Below are 23,840 nucleotides of genomic sequence, written 5' to 3'. Positions count from 1 at the left end.
CTTGCCCTGCTGCCCRTGGTGCTTTGGATGCAGCCCAGGACACGTTTGTCTTTCTGGGCTGTGAGTGTCCAKYCTCTYCYCCACCAGCTCCCCCAACTCCTTTCTCAGCAGGGCTGCTCTCAATCTGTTCATCCCCCATAAGAGCATGGGTAGACTATGAGATATATTCAGAAAACGTGGTAACATGTGTGCTTGCATTGCACTGGTATCATGTTAAAAGTGAGGTTTTAGATGGAATTCTTGATATTCAGTCCCTATTTCCATGAAATAATAACTTTTGCAAAAATAGTATATTAAGACTGAATTACCGTACTTTGTACCTAGCAGAGCAGACTTCCAGCTCTCTTCTTTGTTAAAGGCTGATGGATATCAAAACAAAAACAATACCAGTTTAGTAATTTATATACTTTTAGCTTTTAAGGGCTGCTTGTAAGTAGAGGTATGAACAGAGTTTAGTTTTTGTAATGGTTTTAACCATAATGGTCAACGTTAATGAATGTTTTACGAATGCAATTCATTACTTTTGTACACTCTTTATATTTTTGCCACTTAAAATTTTACCAGTTAAATTCTGTAAAGGTCATGGCTTTCTCACATGGAATTGTTCTGAGCCTGGAACATTCATCTGTGCAGTGCCCTGCATCCAGTGCCCTTTCACTGGTCTATCTGGGGACTCATGGTTATTGTGCCTACTCTATTTATAGACATATTCACTGAGTTAGAAATACTTCTATTATTCTTCTGCTGGTTTTTTATGTTGTCTCTTAAAAGCTGTTTTTCAGTATCACCAAATAACTGAAACAAAATCAAGTCTTGTGTCTTTTACATTTGTGGCAGGCTTTGTTGACTTTCTTAAGCACATAATACCCCTGGTGTTTTGTTTTAAAGGTTAGATTATAATTAAATGCTTTGCCAAACTGCAGSATAATACTCAGTGCTCATGGCTGTAAATAAGAATCTCTGAGTGACAGCAAAGTGAGCAGGGCTGGCAGGGATGGAGAGAATCTGTTACCTCAATAACCATTTGCTCATGTTTCCTTTGAAGCAGGGTAGATGGAAAGACTACTGGGACATCAGCATTTTCTGTTATTGATCCTACTTTATCTAAAAAGCTTCCTCTAAGTCTGTTTAAGTCCCTTTGTAGGTGGTTTTCCTAGTGTTCCTGCCAAAGAAATTCTGTGATACACCTGCTGAGAGAGATGGCAAGTACCTGGGGGCTGCCAGCTYTGGCCCTTGCATTCTGCTGCTGTGTTTGCTGCTGCCCAGTAGGGAGTAATCGAAAATGCACATGCTGAAAGKGATGCAGAGGAGAGAATGCTAAATGTCCAAACAGAAATGTTGAGTTCACTGAACTATTATACTATGGAAAAGTTCAATTGGCAGGACATGCAGAGCACTGCTAAATTCCTGCACTTGTCTGTCGGGTTCAGACAGTAGAAAAATAGGATTTAACACAGTTGCTTTTCTATAGATTGAATCTTCCTTTATAGCTTTGTAAAGCATGGATGTGAGTGACTTCATTTGTTCCAGTTTTCTTAAATAAGTTTCTCAGAACATGCTCTCATATTTTTCCAAGGAGTTAATGTGATGTCAGCTTTTTCCTGGGTGGTTGTTGGAGGACATATGTTTCTATCTGCAGAGAGCCGTGGATTCAGCCCAAGCACCTTCTGGGCACTCAGCTGCAGTGGCCAGGAAGTTTCAGCTGCTGTGCAGGTTCCATGCAGTGAAGCAGSAGCACTGTTTTGCTCCACAGACTGTTGTAACCCAGTTAGGATCTGACTTGGTTTTTTGGAGGTGTGTCTGYCCATCCCTTCTCAATGGAGGCGATTCCACCTCTAATATGGATGTTTTGTTTGATTAGGGTCTGTCTGGGGCAATCTGTTCTTATAGCAAACACACCTGCTTTCCTGYATTATCAGTTTCCTGGAAAGAATTCATTCTCCTACCATGGTGCTCATGTGTTTATGTATCCTTAGTATCTTTCTTTCATAAAGCATTCCTTTGAAGGGCAAGCATAAAGTATTAAAGGCAGTAAAAAAGTAATTAGTGAAGAACTGTGGGGAATTAATGTTCTAAACCCAAGCTATTATTTAGTGTAAGTTGATCCCTTTATTATTGAAGAGGCAAAGGTATATGGTCCATAGAGGGAACAGCACTATAATTTCATGCAGGTGTTCTTTTGAAATTCAAATGTCARTATTTGAGTCCAAGAAAACTTTACTGATTCCAACATTTTTATGTAATGGACCTGTAATGGACCATAACACTATGGTTATGAAATGGTTACAACTATTAAAATCCCTTTTAAAAGAAAGAGATTCTGGTTTAAAAGAAAGAGTATTCCAGTTAGTTACATGTATGTCACTCTTTATATGGCCGTGTGATAACTTTAAAATAATCATAGATCCCCTCATTTCAATTTTGGCTTATTTTTAAATAAAGAAGGAATTTGTTGTGTTTTGTGTCATGTCTGGAGGAATGTCTATAACAACAGGGCATGTGTAGTGTGTAGAATACAGTAATTTTTCCCATGAATGAAAATTCTTTTTTGTGCTGAAACAACCTSCTTTCTTTAATGGTCCAGTGGTCAKGYACAGATGTCTCTCCTTTRCTGGGTKTACWGCTAATAAYRTTTTCATTAGGGATCACATGCAAARCAATCTCATTAAMCTGTTGAGGAAGAATAARTAGGAAAGAAAAAAGAGAAGTGCCAGTTTTGCCCTGAAGGGAGCCCATAAAAGCAAGGTGGCAGGAGAAGTGAAGGAAACTGGGAAAACTCTGTAGGTAACACGTGCTCATGTGCATTTAGAATATGGAACAGTTCAGAGGAAACTTGCTTGTGAATATGGTATTGAACTCATTCTCGAAATACTGAAGTCCTATTTGCAGATAATTGAACTTACTGTTGCTGAAGAAGTCTGGATTTATGGGGCTTTAGAACACATCTCAGCACACCATCTGTARCTATCAGCAGCAGTCACAGATATTYACTTTCAATATACCTAGAGCTCAGGAAYCCATCAGTCATCAAGAAAAAACTCTTCCAATCAAGATTTTTTTCCTAATAACTCAGTACAAGACATGTCAAAAAAAACGACATCCTCAGCTGCTTTGAACTGACAGGGWTCCTCTGAGGTTTCTTCTTYTGTTAACATTCCCTGCAGTTTCTAGGATTATTAGCCAAGAAAGAAACCACTTAGATGTCTCTTATCCTGTGAAATGTTTGTTTATTGTTGCTGTGTATAAGATCCAGTTTTGCAAATGCATGTTCATTTTGAAGAAATCTGCATGCATGTGGTAGGCAGCTCATTTTTTAGTTTTGTGCTGAGTTTCAAGCTCAGCTTCTCTTGTATTGATCCCATTGACACAATGCTAACATCMGATCTGCCATTCCTCTAAATGCATGTGGGAGTGCAGGTGGGAGAAAAAGTCTCCATATCATGCTTTAAAGTGTTCTGCTTTTTCTAATTATTTCTAGCAATTAGTCTTGAAGTTTGTTTTTTTTTATTTTTTTGTTTGTTTGATTTTTGTCTTTTTAATTTAGTGTACTTGAAAGGGATTGTCAGATCTATTTTTAAATCAAGCGTTGTTCTATTGCCAGCCATATGCAGGTATTGAAAAGTATTGCATGCTCATAAAAGTAACTGAGAGAAAGAAATATGAGGATGCAAAACTTGTAGCATTGCATTTCAGCCTTTAGATATATGTATCTGTCAGTGGAGTGAGAGTATTTTGTCCAGCAWCACATTATGGATGTCTGTGGATAGAACCAGCTGCTGATAACCTTTCCATTGCTAGACTCTGTTCAAAAGTGATGAATTGAGACCAAATAGTCACTGACAACAGACTGAATAAACTGCAGCTCCAGAAACTCTCTGAAAAATTAAGCTTAGATTGCAATAAAAGCAAGCAATACAATAAAAGCAAGCAATATAGATGGAAATTGGAAGTCTTGGTGGAATAATACATTGTCTTAACCACACTCTCATGTAGCCAGGATATGTTCTCAGTGTGAATAAGAGAGCTCAGRCTTGAGTTCTTGTTACTTGGTATTTGCCTTTGACAATGTTGAGAGTCCAATATTTGGCATAAATCTTCCCAAATTTTGCAAGTGCCAAATCTCTGATTTTATGTGAGCTAGAAATTCTTGTGTGTTCTTCTGAATATAAGCATTCTTTGTAGGTAAGCTGAATTACTCAGTTCAGGAATAAACTAACCCATGCTCCTGCCTGATAACTTTTAGRTCTAATAAACCTTTGTAGGTGCATTTTGAATTTTGCTGTAAAGCTTGTGGTAAATAGAGCATGTTTTGTCTGTGTGTGTGAACTCAACTGTGAGGAGGAGGAAGTGGGCTCAGCAGCTTCTCAACCTCCTGTTTCCCTGGAGGGACTGTCAACCAGACACTTTCCTTTGTAGGGYTGTTCTGAGGTGTCTCCTCTTTGTTCTGGGAGGAAGATAGTAAATAAATGTTGATTTGTAACTACAGCAAATTTAAAAATAAATAATCCTTTTTGRCTGAGCAGGTTTCTGTTCGGCTAAGTGGGTATTTTATCTGGAAGTGATAAAACATCTCAACCCTCAAGGAATCGTGCCATGTGTGTCTCAAAACCTTATACAAAACTCTGTGGTTTTGCACTTCAGGACTACTGAAATATTGTTAAGCCAAGGAGAGGAATTGAGCTGCTGAGACTTTGGTACACGTGCTCTGTCAGAACTTGCTGCTGTAATTCCTGCCTGCCTTTGGCCATTGCTGTGTGCCTGTGGCCATCTCTGTACCCAGAGGTAAAACCCTCACCAGCCTTACACAGAAGAGTTATCCCAATGGAGGAGGAAAACAGACATWGTTCCAGTTAGGGAAAATCCCACAGGATCGAGGGCAGCCACAATTCTAGCTGTTCTGCTTGGTTGGAAAAATGCAGAGGAACTACAGGGGAGGTCAGGCTTCAGTTCAACATAATACTCTTTTGTTTGCAGTAAATGCAGTTCAGCAAACAAAACTTTAATCAGTGGGACCAGAAACATGGGGCAGCATTTACCTTTCCTGTGTTCCACTATATAAAGCACTTCCAGCTTCCTTCAAATATGTGTCATGCTCTTCCAAAGTTCTACAAACCCTAGTGGCAAATGGTATGCCTTTTYCAGGGCTGATGATATTGATACAGTAGCAGAAATACAAGTTGCAGATTTACATAAATTATCATTTTTGTCTGTTAAGTAACAGAAGGACCACACACACAAAGAGGAGATAACCAGCAACTCTGTTTTTAATTTCCTGTTGGAGTATTTCTGAAGATAGGTCACTGAATGATGGATCCTTTTGTTGTCTCTCTTTTGCCTAGGGTCAGTCATGAAGTGTTTAATGTGGTTTTTGGTTTTTTTTCAGCTGAAATAAAGATCTGTTTTAAATACTACCATGGTGTTAGTGGAGCCCTCCGAGCTACTACTCCATGTATCACTGTGAAAAACCCTGCTGTGATGGTGAGTTTAGCCTGTTTGTTCATTTTATTTGCATTGGATGATTTATTGATAGGCTTTATAAGATGATAGTACTGATGACAGTATTAACTGTCAGACCAACCTGTCAATGTCTCCTAGTTTTACTAATGACAGCAATTATTTGTCCAAAAAATTGTGTTGCCTAACAAAAATGATAAACACTGGAAAATGCTTTTCATGATTTTGCATTGCTCATAATAAAGTAACAGTAAAAAGTCACTGAACTTRACTGAAATCTTTTATAAGAATTTGCTTGAGTTTAGGTTTCTGATTTTTACAGTTTTCTGTAATTTAACACCATAACAGAAATTGTTCACATTAGTTTATAACTGAAACCTTGTCCAAATTCTCCATTYCTTTTTATTTCTTAAATATTTCCTAATATTCACAATGAAACTGTTGCTGGAATAACAATTGTTAGTATAAATGAAACTGGACAAAAACCTGCTCTTGCAAAAATTACTGAATTCTCTGGGTGTTCATATACCATTGAAATTTAGTAATTCTCTGATTATTGAGAAATATTGTCTTACTGTGATTGCATTATGAGGCTTGTTTAGGTTTTAGAAGAGTTTTTATTAGTTATTTAAAGAAGTAATGGAAGAAAAGCCTTCCAAACTTGTATCAGGATGCTTTTGATGGAAGTAATTTATCTAACAGGTTAGCTCCTCAGCTGAAGCTTCAGCAAGTTTCACAGTGCATTTGATTCATTGATACTAGCTGCCAAATATTTAAGATCACACCTGTCAGGGTGGTGTCCTGACAACTGCAGTGTTGAAGAAACATTAAAASTGAAGTTACTCAAGCTGAGTAGTTTTTATTCTGAAGTTGTGCTTTTTCAGTGTTGTGTATTACTGATACTCAATGTGCTGTACTAGACTTTATATCTCAATATACCAAATGTATGGGGGTTTTCTCTTAGAATTACCAATCTAGGTGATAGCATCATTTAATTTTCAGATCTTTGCCAGATCTCGCTATGAGTGACAGTTTCACTAATGCATACAAACTCAATATTTTACAGGAGAAAATATGTCATAGTTAATGAGCTTGACAGCTACTATTTGTAAATTTACACACTAGACATAGTAAGGTAGTAGTATTTTGAACAAGAGGAAAAAATGCATCTTAAAATAACCTTTAGAATGGGCTGCATTCTGCACTACACCATTGCTGAGAATCAGAGTGACTTACTGAAGGGAGAAGCCAGTTGAACTTGAGTATTTTATTGATCTTATTACGCTGCCCACCAGTAATTTTGAGATTCATTGAATGAAGGGACATCTGAATTTCTACCATCTGTGTATGCATTTAATTATTTGGTAGCTACCTGAAGTCCTATCTTTCAGAATCATGGTAGTTCTTGAAGGCTTATACCAGCTGTTGCTGTTTAGATTTCTTTCCTTTGAAAGGTACTGCAAGGTCCTGGGTATTGTACAGAATTTACACACCTGCTGGAATGGGTTATTTTATATAAACATTTTTGTTTGTGTTAACAGCACACACTTCCAGAAATCGTGAGGTGTTATTTTTCCTGATAAGAATGTTGTATGACAGTTCAGATGATACTTCCTAAAAATGTCATATTGGGCTAGTTATATGTAAGTAAACCTACTGTTAAATGTTAAAACTTCACAGCATTTCCAAGGTTTTGGTGTTGAGCTTAAGCACCATGCAGTAGAGATTACTGGGTCCTCTTGGTACTGGTTCTGTCTGTTGTTAGAGGAATGCTCCTTGGGGAAGTGGTGAGAGAATCATGGTGTGCCCATTCCCATTTTTATGGTGCAGTAAATTCCCTGGTTACTGGATTGTCTCACACTGATGGTGCATCCCACCAGATATTTCAGTCCATTATATTTTTGGATAAACAGTTAACATTCTGTTGTGTTCATTTGACTCAGGAAATATAGAAGGCCTGATGGAGCATTCAGAGACACTGTGTGACACCAGATGATGTGGCTTTGTGCTGCAGAATTCTGTGTGTGTATGTGCTAGGATGAAACTTTTCACTTGGCGCAGAAGAATTGAAATTACTGTTCAGATCATAATAGAATAGGAAAAAGTTTTATAGAAAAGTYATGGAGGTGCTAGGGAACACTGTCACCATTCATGTTAGAGCTGAATTGTGGGCAAATTCTATATTCTGTAACATGAAGTCATGATTAGCCATGTAAATTACATTTTCAAATGGAGTCTGACTTGTAGCAGAATGGTATAGAATGGGGGAGGCCTTTTTGATGATGAGAAASGCTTATAATAAAGAAACAGTGTGTGCTAAAATTAGCCCAAAAGATACACTGGAATACACAGGATCCCTCTGACCTTGACTGGAGAGCATCAGGATCACAGTGGGATGCACCCCTTGCTGCTTCCATGGTAACCTGTCTGTAGATGAGGGGACACTGATCCAGCTGGAATTRACCTATTGCTTTTGATGCCTTCATAATTTTGCTGCCACCTGTCACAGCTTATGCATCTGTATAAAATCAGTGGCATAATAATGTCACACTGGGTGGAAAAGGGACAGTTCTGAGCACTCTGGTGACACTTGCCTGGCCCTGAGAGTGGGAAGAGCCTCATGGAGCCATCAGTGAGGGAAGGGAATGGGCTGGCACGGTGTGTTCCCTCACAAGAACTCTGAAGCCCATGGGGATGTCAGGCTCCAACATTGTGGCTGTTTCTTCATCTCTTTGACTGGAGAAATCTGCACGTTTGCTAATTCCAGTTATATTCCAATGTACTTGCTGATCGTCTGGGAGGTATTTGAAAGCTAATAATATTAAGTAGCTTAAAGAAACTTAAGAAGGAATGATTTCGTGTTTGGTGAATGCAAAGCAGCTTCCCTGCAGCTACCACAGTTCCAGAGTCATTTTTCCATCTGGTGACTTCAAACCACTGCTCAGAGCTGCCTCACATTCTTCATGTACACACACAGGTGTGCCGATTTTTATTCAGCTTATTTTCATCTTTCAACAGATCAGACCCTGTTCCATCACTGGTATTAATCCTTTGTGCTGTGTTTGGCTCAGGCTCTTTCTGTGTGACCTCTCCTGCCTGGGAGTGAGCTCAGTGCTTTCCCAAGGAACCATTTGTCTTCAAAGATAGCTCCATTGATGTCTCTGTGATAGATTATTCGGCTGGATGCACATCTCCTCTGTCTTGAAAGACAAATTCTTATGCTAGTTGAAAGAGATGGACATTAATACATGAGAAACTTTTTATTCTGAAGTAGTGCTTTACCTAAGGAGGGGTTTCAGTAGAAACCAAACCTCAAAATCTGTGAAGCATAAGCTTTTTGACCACTTTTATATCTAGATATCTGGTGTAATTTTCTGTTTAAAAGGAGCTCCTGTTCATAGAGCTGAAAGCTTTCTTAGTCTCTCTTTGATCTATTTGCTTTTTTTTTTCTTGCACGTAAATTATCTATTTGTGGAGAGTAACAAAAATTACATATGCTGTCACTGGTCTGCTCACTACTCATCTCACTGCTTTAGTATGTATTACAATTCCATACTGTTTGTTATTTTACAAAAGGGAAAGCTGTAAAAAAGCCCAGGTTTTCTCGGATTGATGTTGTCTGCATGTATATTAGCCTATATATGTTCTGTTTGGAAGAAATTGAGCTGCTGGTGTATTAGCACTGTGTGACATAAATAATAGATATTTTGCTGTGGACAAATGCTGTAGCTGAGCCTGTCTATGGTAATAGGCAGTATTTGATCAGATTCTTCCCTAGAATAGTATCTTAGAATTGTGTTATCATCCTCAGGTATGTACAAAGCTGATGAAAACTTCTGTGATGTATTTATTTTTTCTTTTTTTTCTCTTCTTCAGATGGGAGTAGAAGGTGCGGATGAAGGTGCTTCTGGAGCCCAGCACTCTAGGAAGTTAGTCAGCTTTACCCTATCAGGTAAAAACACTACTCTGTGTTTTACAGATTACTGTTGAAAAACACAGTTCCAAATAACATCAAAGATGGAATGCTTTTCTTCAKTAGCCTCTGTAGGAGCACACTCTAGTGGCTTGAAAGATGTTGTTTCTCTAAAACTTCTGTTTGTTGAAAACCAGCCAGAATCATGGATATCCAGGAGTGGAAGAAATGGATTTGATATATYGCAGCATGAAAAATTTAGAGAAATTTACTGTTTGCACAAGGGACAGTTCCTCGCAGGTTGAAGAGTGGAAAACAGAACCTCTAACTAAAATGCAGTCTGGCTCCATCACTTTGAAAAAAGCAATAGCTGCAAATGGTTTAGAAAGGGGAAAAATTCTTTACTTGTAACAGGGCTAAGCTGTCACTACAGTGAAATAGCTGTAGGGGTGCAGTCTACAGCTTCACTTGCTTTGATTTGCACTTGATTTCAGGGAAATCTTGTGTGAGCATATTCAGCTTGAGCAAAGACAGATGAAATTCACTGAAGAGCTGAATCTGAATCTTGAAGACCTAATAATAAAAATATGTAGAGATTGTAGAGGTAGAGCTGAAAAAAAAMCCCAGCTTTTTGAAGTGGCYTTTCAGCAATTACCTGAGATAGAGCTGATTGGTTGTACAGACTGACGTAGTGACTGTACAAGTAATTGCTTTGTGAATTCTGAAAAACCTGTTTTGTTAAATAGGCAGTTGTAATTCTGCCCAAGGAGTGCCATAAAATAATTTTGAAAGATGTATTGACTGATAGGCCTGTGACGTGTCCTGTAATGTTTTTGTGTTGGTCATTTGCACGACTTTTTATTTCATCCTGTTTCTACTGTGTGGTTTAATTCTGAAATATTAGGTAGGATTTTTTTTTTTTTTCTGAATCCACAGGCATGACATTTAATTTTAGAGCAGTGAATTTTGCCTCCGTGTATAAACTGTATGTGCCAGTTGCATTACTGCATGCAGCATACTGGTTTACTTCATGGAAAAAGACACAAGTCTTGTGCTTTAGCAAACCTGCAGAGAAACAGAGAAATATTTTACAGTTAAGTTTAAAATATTATATTAAAAAGTACCTCTTTATTTTTCTTGTTGTTGGAGCTTGCACTATCATTGAAGTCCTTAGTCATGAGAATATGCTGCTAAGGAAATTATTATTTATTATTGTAAGTTGCAAGGACTGCAGCACTGAGGTTTCCCTAGGAAGAAAGAAGCCTTTTCAGAAAACTTTGCCTCCTTTTATGTGAGATGGATTATGTGCTCTGTTGAGAGAAAATTGCATCATAGTCCAGAGCAGACTTTATAAGTTACAATTATCAAAGACTGAACTTTTGGAAAGTATGTGTCCACTGCATTACCTCCCATAGAGTTTTTATATCCCCTCCTTACCCAGACACAAAACAAGTACTGTGTGATTTATTCTGGGCCATTTCTGTCTGTCTGTGTTTCTTTTCTTTCTTTGAGTGAAAATACCTTACATACCTTACTGAGAAAAGCATYTATAGGTGAGCTACAAGTTTATGCTTTTTGTTTTACAAATAACTGGAGACTCAAATGTAAATGAGGATGTTGATACCTTTCTTCCTTATATTCTTTTGTGAAAACACTTGATTTCCTGCTGTACASTGGATCCAGTTAATGTGTGAGTACTTTTAAGTTGCTTTGTTTAGTAATCTATGGTGAATTGATTTCCTGGGTAGTATTTTAGGAATACACTACTTTGTGAACTAGCTTTAATTTACTCAGTTCCTTTTTCCTTCCTTTTTTTCTTTTCTTTGCTTTATAGATATTAGAGCAGCTGGACTTAAAAAAGGCATGTTCTTCAACCCTGATCCTTATCTAAAGATGTCCATTCAGCCAGGCAAGAAAAGTACGTTTCCTACCTTTGCTCATCATGGCCAGGAAAGAAGGTCGACTATCATCAGTAACACAACTAATCCTGTTTGGCACAGAGAGGTAATGGATCCCTTTTCAGAGCTGTCTGCCAGCTGGTGCACTGTACCAGGCTTGTATTTTCTCCTCCTGCATTAGTTCTTACTCTCTGAAAGGTGTAAGGTTATTTTTACTTAAAGTGACACAGAAATTTTAGTAATTTTAGGAGCCCTATTGGTGGTTAGAAACAGTTATCATCTGCATATTAAAGCTGGGTATTTAAGCTGCTTTAAGCTTCAGCTAAAAAAGCTGAACTCAGTTAGCCATCCTGTAGATTCCTTGAAATGGCAAAAATAAATTAATTTAAATGGATTATATATTGTGAGAAGACTCTTTAAGAGAAGTTACATTATAYGAACAACTATGTTCAGTGATTGCAACACTGTTCATTTGGAAATGGTGTGTAGCAGGTAACAAAYTTTCAGTTATATCAGGCAGAGGGGATGCTCTCTGATTTAGCCCCTGCAAGCCCAGTTGTAGGAAGGAAAACCCAGGAAGGTGTTGGAGCCCCACTCAGCAAGGGGGGCAAACAGGCAGTGGCAGAAGCCAATTTATCAAATGTCTTTATATTGGGTGAACAGTGCAGATCCCAGGGAAGGAACTCAATTCCACAGCTTTCATTGAATGCAAGAGAGCCAGGCTGTGCCTTTGAAGATAAATGTTTGTGTGGGAAACAAAGTGAAACTACTGACACACATCCATAACCCYTTCAGGACTGGCAAGCCTGCCCTGCAGTGAATGTTAATGTATTCTTTAGGAAGATGAAAACTGAGTACACTTTGGMAAATGTTTCCACAAATCATAAACCAAACAAGCCATAAAGCAGAACTCAGCAGGGCCAGCATTAGCACTGTCTGGGGGTGCTTGGTTGGGGGAAAAACTGTAGATGTGAAAAATCTTTTAAAAAATCAAAGTTCTGATCTCTAAACTGATTCTTCAGCTTTCTGTCTGTCCATCCAGCTATCCAATTGATAGAAATAAAATGTACTTTTTTTTTTCCTCCTTCTTCCTCCAGTTCTCCTTGGCTTTGAAGCTTATTAGAAAAGTGATAACGTTCACTGGTGCACACATTTTATCAGTTTGCTTTAGCTGCTGTGTCTTCCCTGTAGCAATGTTCTGACAGCAGAGTTGTGATCCCATTACATGTCCTGGTGGTGCAGAATTGATYCTGTTTTACATCTAATGCTTTCCGCAAAGTAATTTGCAATATTACAGCAAACTGAGAGTGACAAATTTTTAAGTTCTGTTTATCAGAGGAACCCAGTTCTGACAGTTGCCCAGCATGAGGAAGTGTTTTTATTCCTGACCCAGTTTAATTGCTTTTTTTGAATATGTTTATCTGTTGCCTACAGCTGAACTGAAGAGCTATTTCTCCTTTTKTTCCTTGTTCAGTATATCTTTGGCCACCTAACCACGTCTGTATTGGGCATTGTACACAGGTTGTGGTTTGCCCAGAGGTGTTAAAGGTGCCACATAGTAAAAGTATAATCAGATGACGTTGTTTTTTCCAAGTAGGTTATGCCATAATTTGCTTGTTTATTTGGAATCCCTTAAAATCTAAATGACAGATATAAATTTTGCATTCCTAAGCTTGTTTTCCTAAGGGGATTTATCATCACACTCTRTGTATGTGTGTGTCTGCCAACATGCTTGCTTAACATTTCCCCTGTACTGTCTTTGAATCTTTTCTCCATCTTTGGGCAGACTTGACAGAAGAGTACAGATCTCAGAGATGAGGTACTCACAAAATGCATGGAAATGAAGGCTGAAGAGAGTAATTGTGTTAATGTTCCCGTGTAGGGAAACGTGGAAGAATTGTTTTACCAGACATCAAGAAATCTTCTGTCAATTAGCATCATATTGTTTAAAGGCTCCAAGTGCAGGAAAAAGTTCTTTTGGAGTTTGCTGAGAAGATTTGTTAATCTTCTCAGATGTTGGGGGAAAACTCCATACAAAACTCTTCTCCTTCAGTAATGCTGCTTCTGAATGTACTATTTKCATATTGCCCTTTTGACTTCCTGTCATGCATAAAAAAAATTAATGCAGAGGATGGTGTYAGAAGGGAAATTCTTCTAAGCACAGCCTAGAGTGAGACACTTACTTCCTTCCCCCTGCATTGACCTGGCAGAGTACAGCAAGGATTCATTCTCTTTTTGCTTTCCACTATGCAGATAGAAACAATCAGTAGGATACATGGCTTTCTACTTTCTGACAGAACCTTAAAGTGCTTTTATGCAKTGCAGTTTCTTACTGAGCAATTCTTTTCAAGGAACAGTAAAAGGCTATGGGGAACAGTAAAAAACTACTTACATATGCAAAAATTCAGTGCTTAATAAATGATGTTGACATTATTTTGCCACATGGAAAACTGCTGTCATCAGTCATTACTTTTGGAGTTCACTGCACGTTGGTAGTAATTAAGTACATACTTACTGAATGAAAGTGTATTGATACGGTGTCAAATATGTTCTTTCCTTCCAGAAATATTCTTTTGTTGCACTTCTAACAGATGTCCTGGAAATTGAAGTTAAAGACAAATTTGCCAAGAGTCGTCCGATCATCAAGCGCTTCCTTGGGAAGTTAACCATACCTGTTCAGAGACTATTGGAGAGACATGCCATTGGGTAAATGAATATATTCTTAATGCTAGCTTGTGTTCAGCAGGAAGACACACCATCTAGGATACTGCAAAGAACAGCCTTTCTGGCTTGCTGGCACAGACCAGCAAATTTTAGCTACATCTGTAGTAAGAAATTTAATTATAGCTTTATTGTCTGACTGGAAAATGGCAATGTTTCTAGCCTCTTCTTCTGTAATGTATCTGTCCACTTTCAGGTTTATTTTGTAAAAACAGGCAATATTTCACCAAAGATTTTGTGAAGTAAAGTAGTGGTTAATGTAGACGTGAAGCAGAAATGTATCAAATATACAATTAACTCCTAATTGTTGTGCTGCTTTTTTTTTTGTCAAGCAAGTATAACCGAGTATTTTGGTGGTGTCAATGGATGAAAAGGTGAAATCCAGAACCAGCCACTTCTGGACAAATTCTGACCCACTTTTAGATGTAGTCATAGCTCACAAGTTTGTGTAATGAAATGGGCAGTAGCTTTTAGTTTCTTGCAAAATGTGATAAATGAGCATTAGAACCATCTAGAATTGATTGAGCTCAATACAGAGAAGACATTATCCACGTCGTGGTTTCCTCTATTCTCAAACAGCCTTGAGTAATAGGAAACTTATATAAAAACTGGAAACATCAAACATCAAACTGCAGACTTGTGCAGTTGGAGTGCAGAGTGAGGAATCTGTGACAGGTCCTGGAGACACTACAGCAATAATTGTGTGTCCTGTGGGATACAGAGCACCGTGGGAGGGGGGGCTGCTTGTCCACTCAGGACTTTTTTTTTCCCCCTAAAAGTTTATGTGTGGCTTATTTCAGTAATAATTGCATTTGTTTTATTTTGCAGTAGGAGTGCTCCCAGTAGAGGTTTGCACCAGTATATAGTCATGCATAAATAACAATAATTTCCTATGGAAGTCTTTAGTAGCTCCCTCTTCTTCMTTCAGCTGTCCCAGCTGTGCTGAGGGGAGCTGGGGCTGTGAATTCTGGCTTTATTTAAATAAGAATGTACAGTCTGGGATCTGATCCAAAGTCTCAAGCTGATACCAGTGTCTAACCCAGTCTGAGCCCCAGTGATTGAGGAACTCTTAGGAAGGTATTTGAAGATAAATTCAAGCATTAACAGCTCTTTTAAATCAGAATGCAGAAGTGCTTTGTTGAACATGAAAAATTATGAAGAAACRATGACTTTTCTACATAGTAAAAACCACAAGGGGGCAGAAAGGTTTTGTTAATTATAAAACATTTTGTGTTGGGGAAAGGAGGAGGTTAGGTGAGAGTGATCTTTTGCAGCTTGATTTCTTTAGAACTTAAGATATTCAGGGATGTATAAAAATTGATGGGGCACAATCTGTATTTGTAATTGATCAAACATAGTTTTTTAGGCTGTTCTATCTGGTAACAAGATATTTTACACCACTGATGGTATTTGTGCTTTTCCGTGCAAACTGGAGTATGTGGCTGATTTTAAGACCATAATAGAAATTAGACACTGGAAACATAAAACCAGTTAAAAATTTAAAAAAATGCAATATTTTTGATTTTGCAGAGACCAGGTTCTCAGCTATAATCTTGGCAGAAGGCTCCCAGCTGATCATGTTAGTGGGTATCTCCAATTCAAAGTGGAAATCACATCTTCTGTTCATGAAGGTGAGAATTTGTCAATGATCTGGATCTCCAGGTAGTTGTATGGAGAGAGTTCCTGTGTATTTCCATGTCTGAGATTTTCTGTTGTTGAGGACACAATATACTTCCTCATTTGTATACAGTGCCCCTACTACAGATTTTTTCTATCGAGATTCAAAATTTAGATAAGGCAGATACTGCTTTGGAGATGGTAATTCCAAAACACCAACACTTAGCATATTGATTTTGATTCTGTTTAATACATTCTAAATTAGTTTGCTTATGAATCTCATTTTATGCTTGGCAGTGCTGTCTCTTTAGGAAGCAAAATAGCAATTCTTTAAAATTGTACTTCACACCCCTTAAATTTTCTATATCCAACACAATAGGATAGACTTACACAGAGAAAATTCTGTAATTGCTGTTCCAGCACTGTGGATACCTCTGTTATTTTGATTGAATTTTCTTCTCTTAGTTCTCTGATGGAAATAAGCATCTTCAAGGATGTGTATTTTTATATAGTTCAAGCAGAATAAACTTAAATGTGTTGCTGTGAATGTGTTGCTGCTTTGTGTTTCACGTTCAGCCTCCGTGTCTCTGCAGATGCTTCCCCAGAAACAGTTGGCACTTTGCTAGGAACCCACTCTGTGAATGGAGACTTGGGGAGCCCCTCTGATGATGAGGACATGCCAGCTGGACATCATGATACATCCACAGTGTGTTCCAATGGTCCAGTYTTTGAGGATTCTTCTGGAGACACAATCCTGAGACACTCTTTAAGGACTAGTAGGACTCTGGAAACAGATCAGGATGAGCTGACCTCTGGTGCTTCAAGATCATCACCTCCCAGAGGTCGCCAGGACTCACTGAATGACTATCTCGATGCAATAGAACACAATAACCATCCCAGAGCAGGGACATCTGCCTGTGGTGATCGTCCACGTGGAGCCTCCCCGAAACTGAGGAGTAGCTTCCCTACTGACACAAGACTYAATGCTATGCTTCACATTGACTCGGATGAAGAGGAGCACGAGCTACATCAAGAYCTGGGGTTTCCATCTTTGGAAGACGATGGTGGTTTAGTGATGCTTAATGGTGCTACCAGAAATGTTGAAAGAAATGATGTGAGCTCCTCATCAGATCAGGTAATGCCAGGGCCTGCAGAGAGTGAAAGGGTTTCAGCCTCTGATACTCTGCCAGCAACTGATGACCAGCAAGAKTCCCTTCCAGAGCTTCCACCTGCAGAGGAAGGGGGCGAAAGCCCGCAGGGTTGTCAGGCTGAAGCAGCAGCGGAGCAGGCTGGCAGCGAGTCCTGTGCCGCGGCRGAGGCAGAGCAGCCCCCCGGCACTGCAGACACGGCAGCTGCCGAAGCTGCAGGTGGGAGCAGGAGGGGCGTCAGCGAAACCGAGTCCATCGACCAAGGCTCTGAGCCCTCGCAGCTGTCCTCAGAGACCGAGCAGAGCGACCCCGCTCGCACCGAGAGCGTCAGCGAGGCCAGCACCCGGCCCGAGGGGGAGAGCGACGCCGAGGGGGCCGACAGCTCCTGCAACGAGAGCGCCACGGTGCGCCGCTCCTCCGTGGAGATGCGCTGCTCCTCCTGCGAGAGCGCCCGCTTTCCCGAGACTCCAGCCTTCTCCTCTCAGGAGGAGGAGGAGGGGGGAGCCTGTGCCCCCGAGGCGGCCGGAGCGGAGCCCGSTGCTGACACACAGGACTCGGCGGGTGCCGCTGGCTCCCTGCCCGAGGTGCGGTTACCTCGGGATGAGGCACAGGAGGCTGAGGCGGGAGARCTGCAAGAGAGAGAGGAAGCAGAAGAAATCTGGCAAAGGAGAAGAAGCCTGCAGGCAGCAGCTGCCCAGAGCCAGTCTCAGGATGAAGAAGTTGAAGGAGCGCAAGCAGCTTGTGAGGGTGCCACAGCACAGCTTGAAGGAGCTACTGGAGGTAACAGCTGCAGGAGGCACTTTTTGAAGTGGCCTTACTGCAGGGAGTAAAAAAAAAAAAGAAAATTAACATCTGAAAACACAGATCCTTAATTTCTCTATTTCGTTATCTTTCAAGTTTTTTTYCCCCTTGGAATTTATTTCTTTCTTCAAGAGACTCTTGGGGGTCTTTGATTTATTGAAAAAYGCAAACCTGAAATATCCAAACATGTTTACTTTGAAATTGGATATATTTTAATTCTTGAGAGAGTAGTGAGGAGGATATAGAGGAGGAAAGAATTCCACAGTATTAGCCTGCTCACTAATGAAAATGGTAATGAGGAGAGACAAAACACCCAAACTATGAAATGCAAAGTATTTTATATTTGGCTCTTTTCGTTTGAATGTTTTATATTAGCATTAAAACATGAAGATAATCAAAAGAAAGGGTAAACGAAAAATAATCATCTTTTTGGTCAACTTCAGGCTCTTTATCTTCCCTTTCCCAGTTCCTTCTCTGTACAGATGGATCCTAGCACACTGGAACCTTGGGAGGACAGGAATGTGTTACCCAAGTTAACGCTGTAAAACTCTTACTGATTTTAGAATTATTTTAACAACTGAGAATTTTTTTGTCTCACTAAAATCAATGAAAGTAGAAATTTGTCCCTAATTAATTGTTTCCAAGCAACTTTAATACTGGATTATCTGTTCAGTTTCTTCAGGGACTGAAGTGTATCCACTCAAGTGTTTTTCTGAATCCACCTTTTTCATAAAATACCAAGGGTCATATATTAGTATTAATTTCTTATCTTCATAAACATGTCGTTGATTTGAAAATAATAGTTTTGGTATTTATTTCAAATAGTGTCAATGTTTTACAGCATTTTCTGAACATTTGGGATGCTCTTTATTAGGTGTCATGCTGCCTTCATGTTTTGCAGATCAGTGTGGCTGCAACATGGAAGGACAATGGACAGTTTCACCTCCCACTCTGAASCAAGGTTTCTGAGGGGGACAGTGGAGCTTTGTCCTGGGATATGGCTCAGGCACAGGTTGTTTATGTGCCCTRGCTTTGGCTGCTCACAGATGGATGCAGCACATCCCAGAGCTGATGTTTCCATCCCAGAGGAATCACTTGCCTGGAACTRTCAGCATAACTTATTTTGACTCCAAGAATAGATGACTGTTACATACATCCTGAAATATCATAGTCCTGCAGAATCTTTAACATAGCTTGCTCAGTTTGGAGGCTACTCTAGGGCTTCCACACATTGACAGAAAAAAACAATTAGTGGGTGTTTTGATTGCAGGTTCTCCTGCCAATGGCCATCAGCCCTTGAGGTCGTTGCCTTCAGTCCGTCAGGACGTGAGCCGGTACCAGAGAGTGGATGAGGCTCTGCCACCGAGTGAGTTTCTCCATGCTTTAACTGGGGGATGTGCTGCCTGAATCTCATCACTGAGATCTCATKACATTGCCTTGTTGAATGTCAGAACTGAGAATGAACGGCTGAGAAGTTGGGAGTGAGGAGTGGTGCAGTCCGGTGTTGTTGTGAAAGGCATTGAGTTCCATGTGCAGATTCTGGGGATGTGTTGTGATAATTACACCTGGAGCACACACATTTCTGAGTGTCACATGGGGAGCTGTCAAGCACTCTCAAATCTCTGAATATTTCTCGTATAGTAATGATTTACAAAGGAATATACACCATCTTTCAATCTACAGATTATCTTAGACATGTCTGTGTTTTCCTTGTGTTTTTTGAGGCAGAGTGAAGATTTTATATTAGAATAAACCTGGACATTAAGCAACAGATAAGCCTTAATGAACATGCAAATTGTCATTTCTCTAATGCATGTGGAAAAGACATTGCTCTCAATTATTGAACTTACTCACTTGCTTGAACTTTGGGAAGTGGAAATCTATTCGATATTAAGTATTTAAAGAAAGGACACCCCTGCCAAGGTACACAGCTACTAGGCAAACATTGCTTTAAAACAAATGTGCAAAAAAAAAATAAGTTAAATTCAGACCCCATGAAGTCTGTGGTAAAGCTCTGTTACTTTAAAGAAGTCAGGAAATTAAGAAATTTAGTGTAAAATGAACAGATCCCTATTTCCCACTATGGTATGGGACTCTGTTTGCTCTGTAATTGCACCAACTGGGAGGAGCCTGATAGCAGAACACAAATATAACTGTGTGTGGAAAGCCAGGATGATGATATGGTGTGCTCCCTGCTGCTTCTGTTATAATCAGATTAATCCTGTGTGCAGATCCTCAAGTTAATTAACTGCCACCCTCATGTACCASTTCTACATTTTACAAAATTGTGTCTGGCACACATATATTTCAGAAATGCAGAGAGAGAGCTGGACCAGTTCTGTGGTTTCAGAAGCGAGCTATACACTACAATAACTACTTGGAAAAACTATTGGAATGTTAGTGAAAAAGCTTTGTCTGTGTAGTATTTTAATATTTCTAGGTTTCTACACAATCATGCATGTACACATCATCCCTTTACAGTCAAAGCCCAGTGCAATCTCTGTCTAAATCAATTGTTTCCTAATATGAATAAAGCCTTAAATACTAATCACTGCTAGATTCAGTTTTTCTCTTCAAAACTCTGCTTTCAGATGTGTGACAGGTTTAATATTTTAATACTAAAAAATTAGAGAAAATGTCAAGAATACGATTTTGAGTTGTAAACTGTTATTTCTTTGTAATTTGGGTTATATTCAATTTGTTGGTTCACCAGAATTTGAAAGTAAGAAAGAAAAATATGTGAACTTCATTTTGTGTTCAGTWAAGTTAAAGAGCAAGAGAAAAAATTTAAACATGCATCTTTTACTTCTGCCCATAATGTGCAACAATAATCTCCAGTTCCTACATTCCTGGGGAAAAATTGACAAGCTTGACCATGAACCTCGATGAATGTCAATTTTGCAATTCAGCAAGCTATTTGTAACACATGTGACTAACAGTGATTTGATGGAATATAGCCTTACAGAGGAATATAGCAGAAGATAATCTTGTCCATCACAACACTAATGCAAATGCTTTACTTTGGAAGCCATTGCCCAAATGTTTAAACTTGTGTGTTAAAATTAACTACAGGCAAAAATGCTTTTCTTCTGCCAGACCGTGTTACAGAAATGGTGACTGTGTCAGAATTGGGCATAAACACCACAAGAAAAATGATAACTTCTTATATAGTGGTTTAGAGCTTGGCATTTAAGAAGCATAATGAATTCACAAATATGAACTGAGAGGTTTTTTGTTTGTGGTTTTTTTTCTCGATGAACAATACTGTTCTTCCCGGAATACTTCAATATTTAATTTTGTTTACAAACTCTGCTTAAAAAACTTGAGTGTTTTTATTTCTTCAGCAGATACTGCTTTTCCTGAAAGGGACCTTTGCACAGAAACATCTGTTTCAATATATTTTTCTTTAAGAAAAAAAAAGGAAACATTTTTCAGAAAACGTTGAAATGTTTGTTTCCTTTTTTGACATASAAATGAAATTAATTTTTAGAATGGCTTTCAAATGTGTAATATTTTACATAGCAAATACTTTTCCCACATAGCACTGGAAATGCTTCTCTTTAGGTTTATGTGAACACCACTTTTGACTGTGCATCACAAAGATTGCAGAGTAATTTGCACTGTTTTTCTGCTGATCATTGAAAGTTGGGTTTGGCTGGGGAAAGGTCCTGGTGCCTTCCTCTCTGCTCTCCCTAGGTGGTGAAGACTTTTAGCACTGTCTTTAGCTTCTTCTGCAAAATTAGTGGGCAGCATTAGTTACACAAAAAGTTAAATTTGCTGTGATATTTGAATAGTTGGCAATTCTGGGACATATATTCAGTACATGAAGGAGTGCTATAAATGAGCCTCTTTCCTGGCAGGTCTACTTCAATGTAGGTAGATGGACAGACAGGAGGAGCATTGTTGTAAATTTTTTTACTGTTGCTGTTCACTGGAAAAAACAATGGGGGTGTCAAGCTTTGCAAGGATTATGGTACTTACCCGTTGGCCATTTGCATAGGAATGAGCCTCAGAGATTGGATCTTGAATTGCTTTGGTTCAAGAGAATTAAACTAAGTGTACAGATGGTTTTTTTGTTGCTTTGGTTTTGGTGGGGTTTTTTTGTTTGTTTTTTAATCTTGGACAGTTGCTGGTTAGTAGGAAGTAGAATAGAAAAAGGAATGGAAATTTTTAGATACGAGTTCCATGGAACATTAGCTACAGTGGGGAATTTCATTTATGGGATAAAATAGGAAAAAGCCATCCCTCTTAACCCTTCAGGAAGAAGGCTCTGTGTTGAAGTCATCCTGTAAAAGAGAAATATAGACTTAAAACAATAGATGGGGCTACAAAAGTAACCCCTATGGTTTATTCTTTAGACTGGGAGGCTCGAATTGACAGCCACGGRCGGATTTTTTACGTGGATCACGTGAACAGGACGACAACGTGGCAGCGACCCACAGCTCCCCCAGCCCCACAGATTCTGCAGAGRTCAAATTCCATCCAGCAGATGGAACAGCTGAATCGCCGGTAAGAATTCCCCTTGGTGGCTGTGAATTTTGTGTGCTTGCAAAACTGCATTCACCATTGCAAGACTGAGAGTGGAGACAAGGCCACAGCTGCTACCACAGCTGGCCTTAGGTGGTTATTTTTATGTGGCTGTTGCTTTTAGTTTGCATGTGGGCTTCCAGGACTTCTGTGTTYCACCTGTGATCAAAAATAATACATCTGATAATAATTGTTAGAAATTCGAAAGGCTATTAATGCAGCARTTAGAGGTCAGTATTTATTGACCTATGTGGTGGAAAAGATGGGCACATTCCCCTGGAGCCAGAATTGGGTCATGGTTACCATATACTATATATAAAGTCCAGTTTTCCAACCCTAGGTACCAGAGCATCCGAAGAACAATGACAAATGACAGGCCTGAAGAGCACACAAATGCTGTGGATGGAGCGGCAGAGGAAGCTGAATTTCACCATTCTAATTCAGGTTAAAAAAAAAAAAAATTCCCCCCTTCTCTAAATCATCTCATAGATGGTTTAGTGAGAGTACATAAAGCGAAACCTAACTTTTGCCTTTGAAAGTCTGTATGAAAATGAAGCCTGKTTTTTTCATTGCTGTCTAGTTTTGAAGATTATGACTCAGTCTGCTCAGTATGCTGAAGAGATGAATGTGAGATTCAGAGCACTTTTCTRTCAGTACCAGACTGGCTAAGAAAGCAGGACATTTGAAGTGAAAAAGTATAAAATTATGTGGTCTAGCTTACAAATATTTTGACTCTGCTACTGCAGTTTAAAATRGGACAATTTAGAAAGGGCTTCAGGCAGTCATTGACTACATCTCTGTAGATAGATTGATGAGCWGTTCCTAGGCCATACTTGCTAAGTGCTGGCTCATGTGTTCTTATGACATGTTGTCCAGTTGATGGAGATTCTTTAACTTTTTTAAACAGTCTACTCATGCAATTCTTCCTWTAGCTTGCCCTCAAATCCATTACTTCCTAGTCTTGACTTGTGGTTTTAGGTCTTAAATTATTTTGTTGGCTTACTCAGGATTGTCTTGAGCTGGTCTTCAGCTTCTGAGGAGTATTTCAGAAAACCAAATAAAGCTATTACTCTGCTGTACTGAAGAGATTGTGGAAGTGTCTTACATAAAACACTCCTTGTGCATTCCTCCAGAAGGTTTTGGGGTTGATTTTTTGGGGATTTTTTTTTTGATAGTTTGACATTAAGTAATGTTCTGTCTTTGATCTGCTAAAATCAGGTCCTGATCCTTGTGTGCAGAATTTTGTCACAAACGTCTGTTTTTCATCTGGTGTTTGTGCAGTTGATTATCCCTACCTCCACACAGRTCTTTGCACTTTCATAATGTGCCACTCTGGTTTTTTATCTTTTCCATGCTGCTGTCCAAGCACTGCAGAATCTCCTAATTGGAGTGAGTTTTGTCTTCCCTATGCAGTCATTAGTAGAAATTATGAGTAGGACCAGAGCCAGAGRGATCTTGGTGAAACATCTTGGTGTCCTCTTATAGCATTTATCCCATTCCTTCCAAGAACTCCTTCAAAAAGGACCACCAATATCTCAGCAATTGCTCCACCTTGTTTTTTAACTGTTAAGAGTGCATTTCACCCAGCCTAAAGGGTCCGGAAACACTTGATTTGCACTGTATCTTTAACCCACCCTCTCTCACTTTTTCATTCWTCTGATTGTCTGGCCAATGTTAACCTTTTGAATGAAGATAGGAAGAAAGATATTTTTTTGTGAGTTCTGAACATCATTACTGTTTTTTTATTTTTCAGTAAGCAGT

At 39.1% G+C, this 23,840-nt stretch overlaps 1 protein-coding gene across 4 annotated transcripts in view; it reads left to right on the top strand.

Moving 5' to 3' along the window:
• Nucleotides 1-23,840, top strand: part of HECW2 (HECT, C2 and WW domain containing E3 ubiquitin protein ligase 2) — a 177,023-nt gene that overhangs the window by 106,409 nt on the left and 46,774 nt on the right. For all 4 annotated transcript variants that reach the window (XM_057378032.1, XM_057378035.1, XM_057378034.1 and 1 more), the window contains 9 exons: nucleotides 5,384-5,478; nucleotides 9,331-9,406; nucleotides 11,202-11,371; nucleotides 13,829-13,971; nucleotides 15,517-15,617; nucleotides 16,197-17,531; nucleotides 18,823-18,918; nucleotides 21,911-22,061; nucleotides 22,420-22,523. In XM_057378032.1, the coding sequence (XP_057234015.1) occupies nucleotides 5,384-5,478; nucleotides 9,331-9,406; nucleotides 11,202-11,371; nucleotides 13,829-13,971; nucleotides 15,517-15,617; nucleotides 16,197-17,531; nucleotides 18,823-18,918; nucleotides 21,911-22,061; nucleotides 22,420-22,523 (2,271 nt within the window). The remainder of the gene's footprint in view (nucleotides 1-5,383; nucleotides 5,479-9,330; nucleotides 9,407-11,201; nucleotides 11,372-13,828; nucleotides 13,972-15,516; nucleotides 15,618-16,196; nucleotides 17,532-18,822; nucleotides 18,919-21,910; nucleotides 22,062-22,419; nucleotides 22,524-23,840) is intronic.

The sequence above is a fragment of the Malurus melanocephalus genome, unplaced genomic scaffold (assembly GCF_030028575.1).
Source record: "Malurus melanocephalus ecotype Western Australia unplaced genomic scaffold, MMel_1.1 scaffold_339, whole genome shotgun sequence".
NCBI lineage: Eukaryota > Metazoa > Chordata > Aves > Passeriformes > Maluridae > Malurus > Malurus melanocephalus.
Note: the sequence above shows the minus strand (reverse complement) of the source record. Positions and strands in the feature narration are given on the sequence as shown.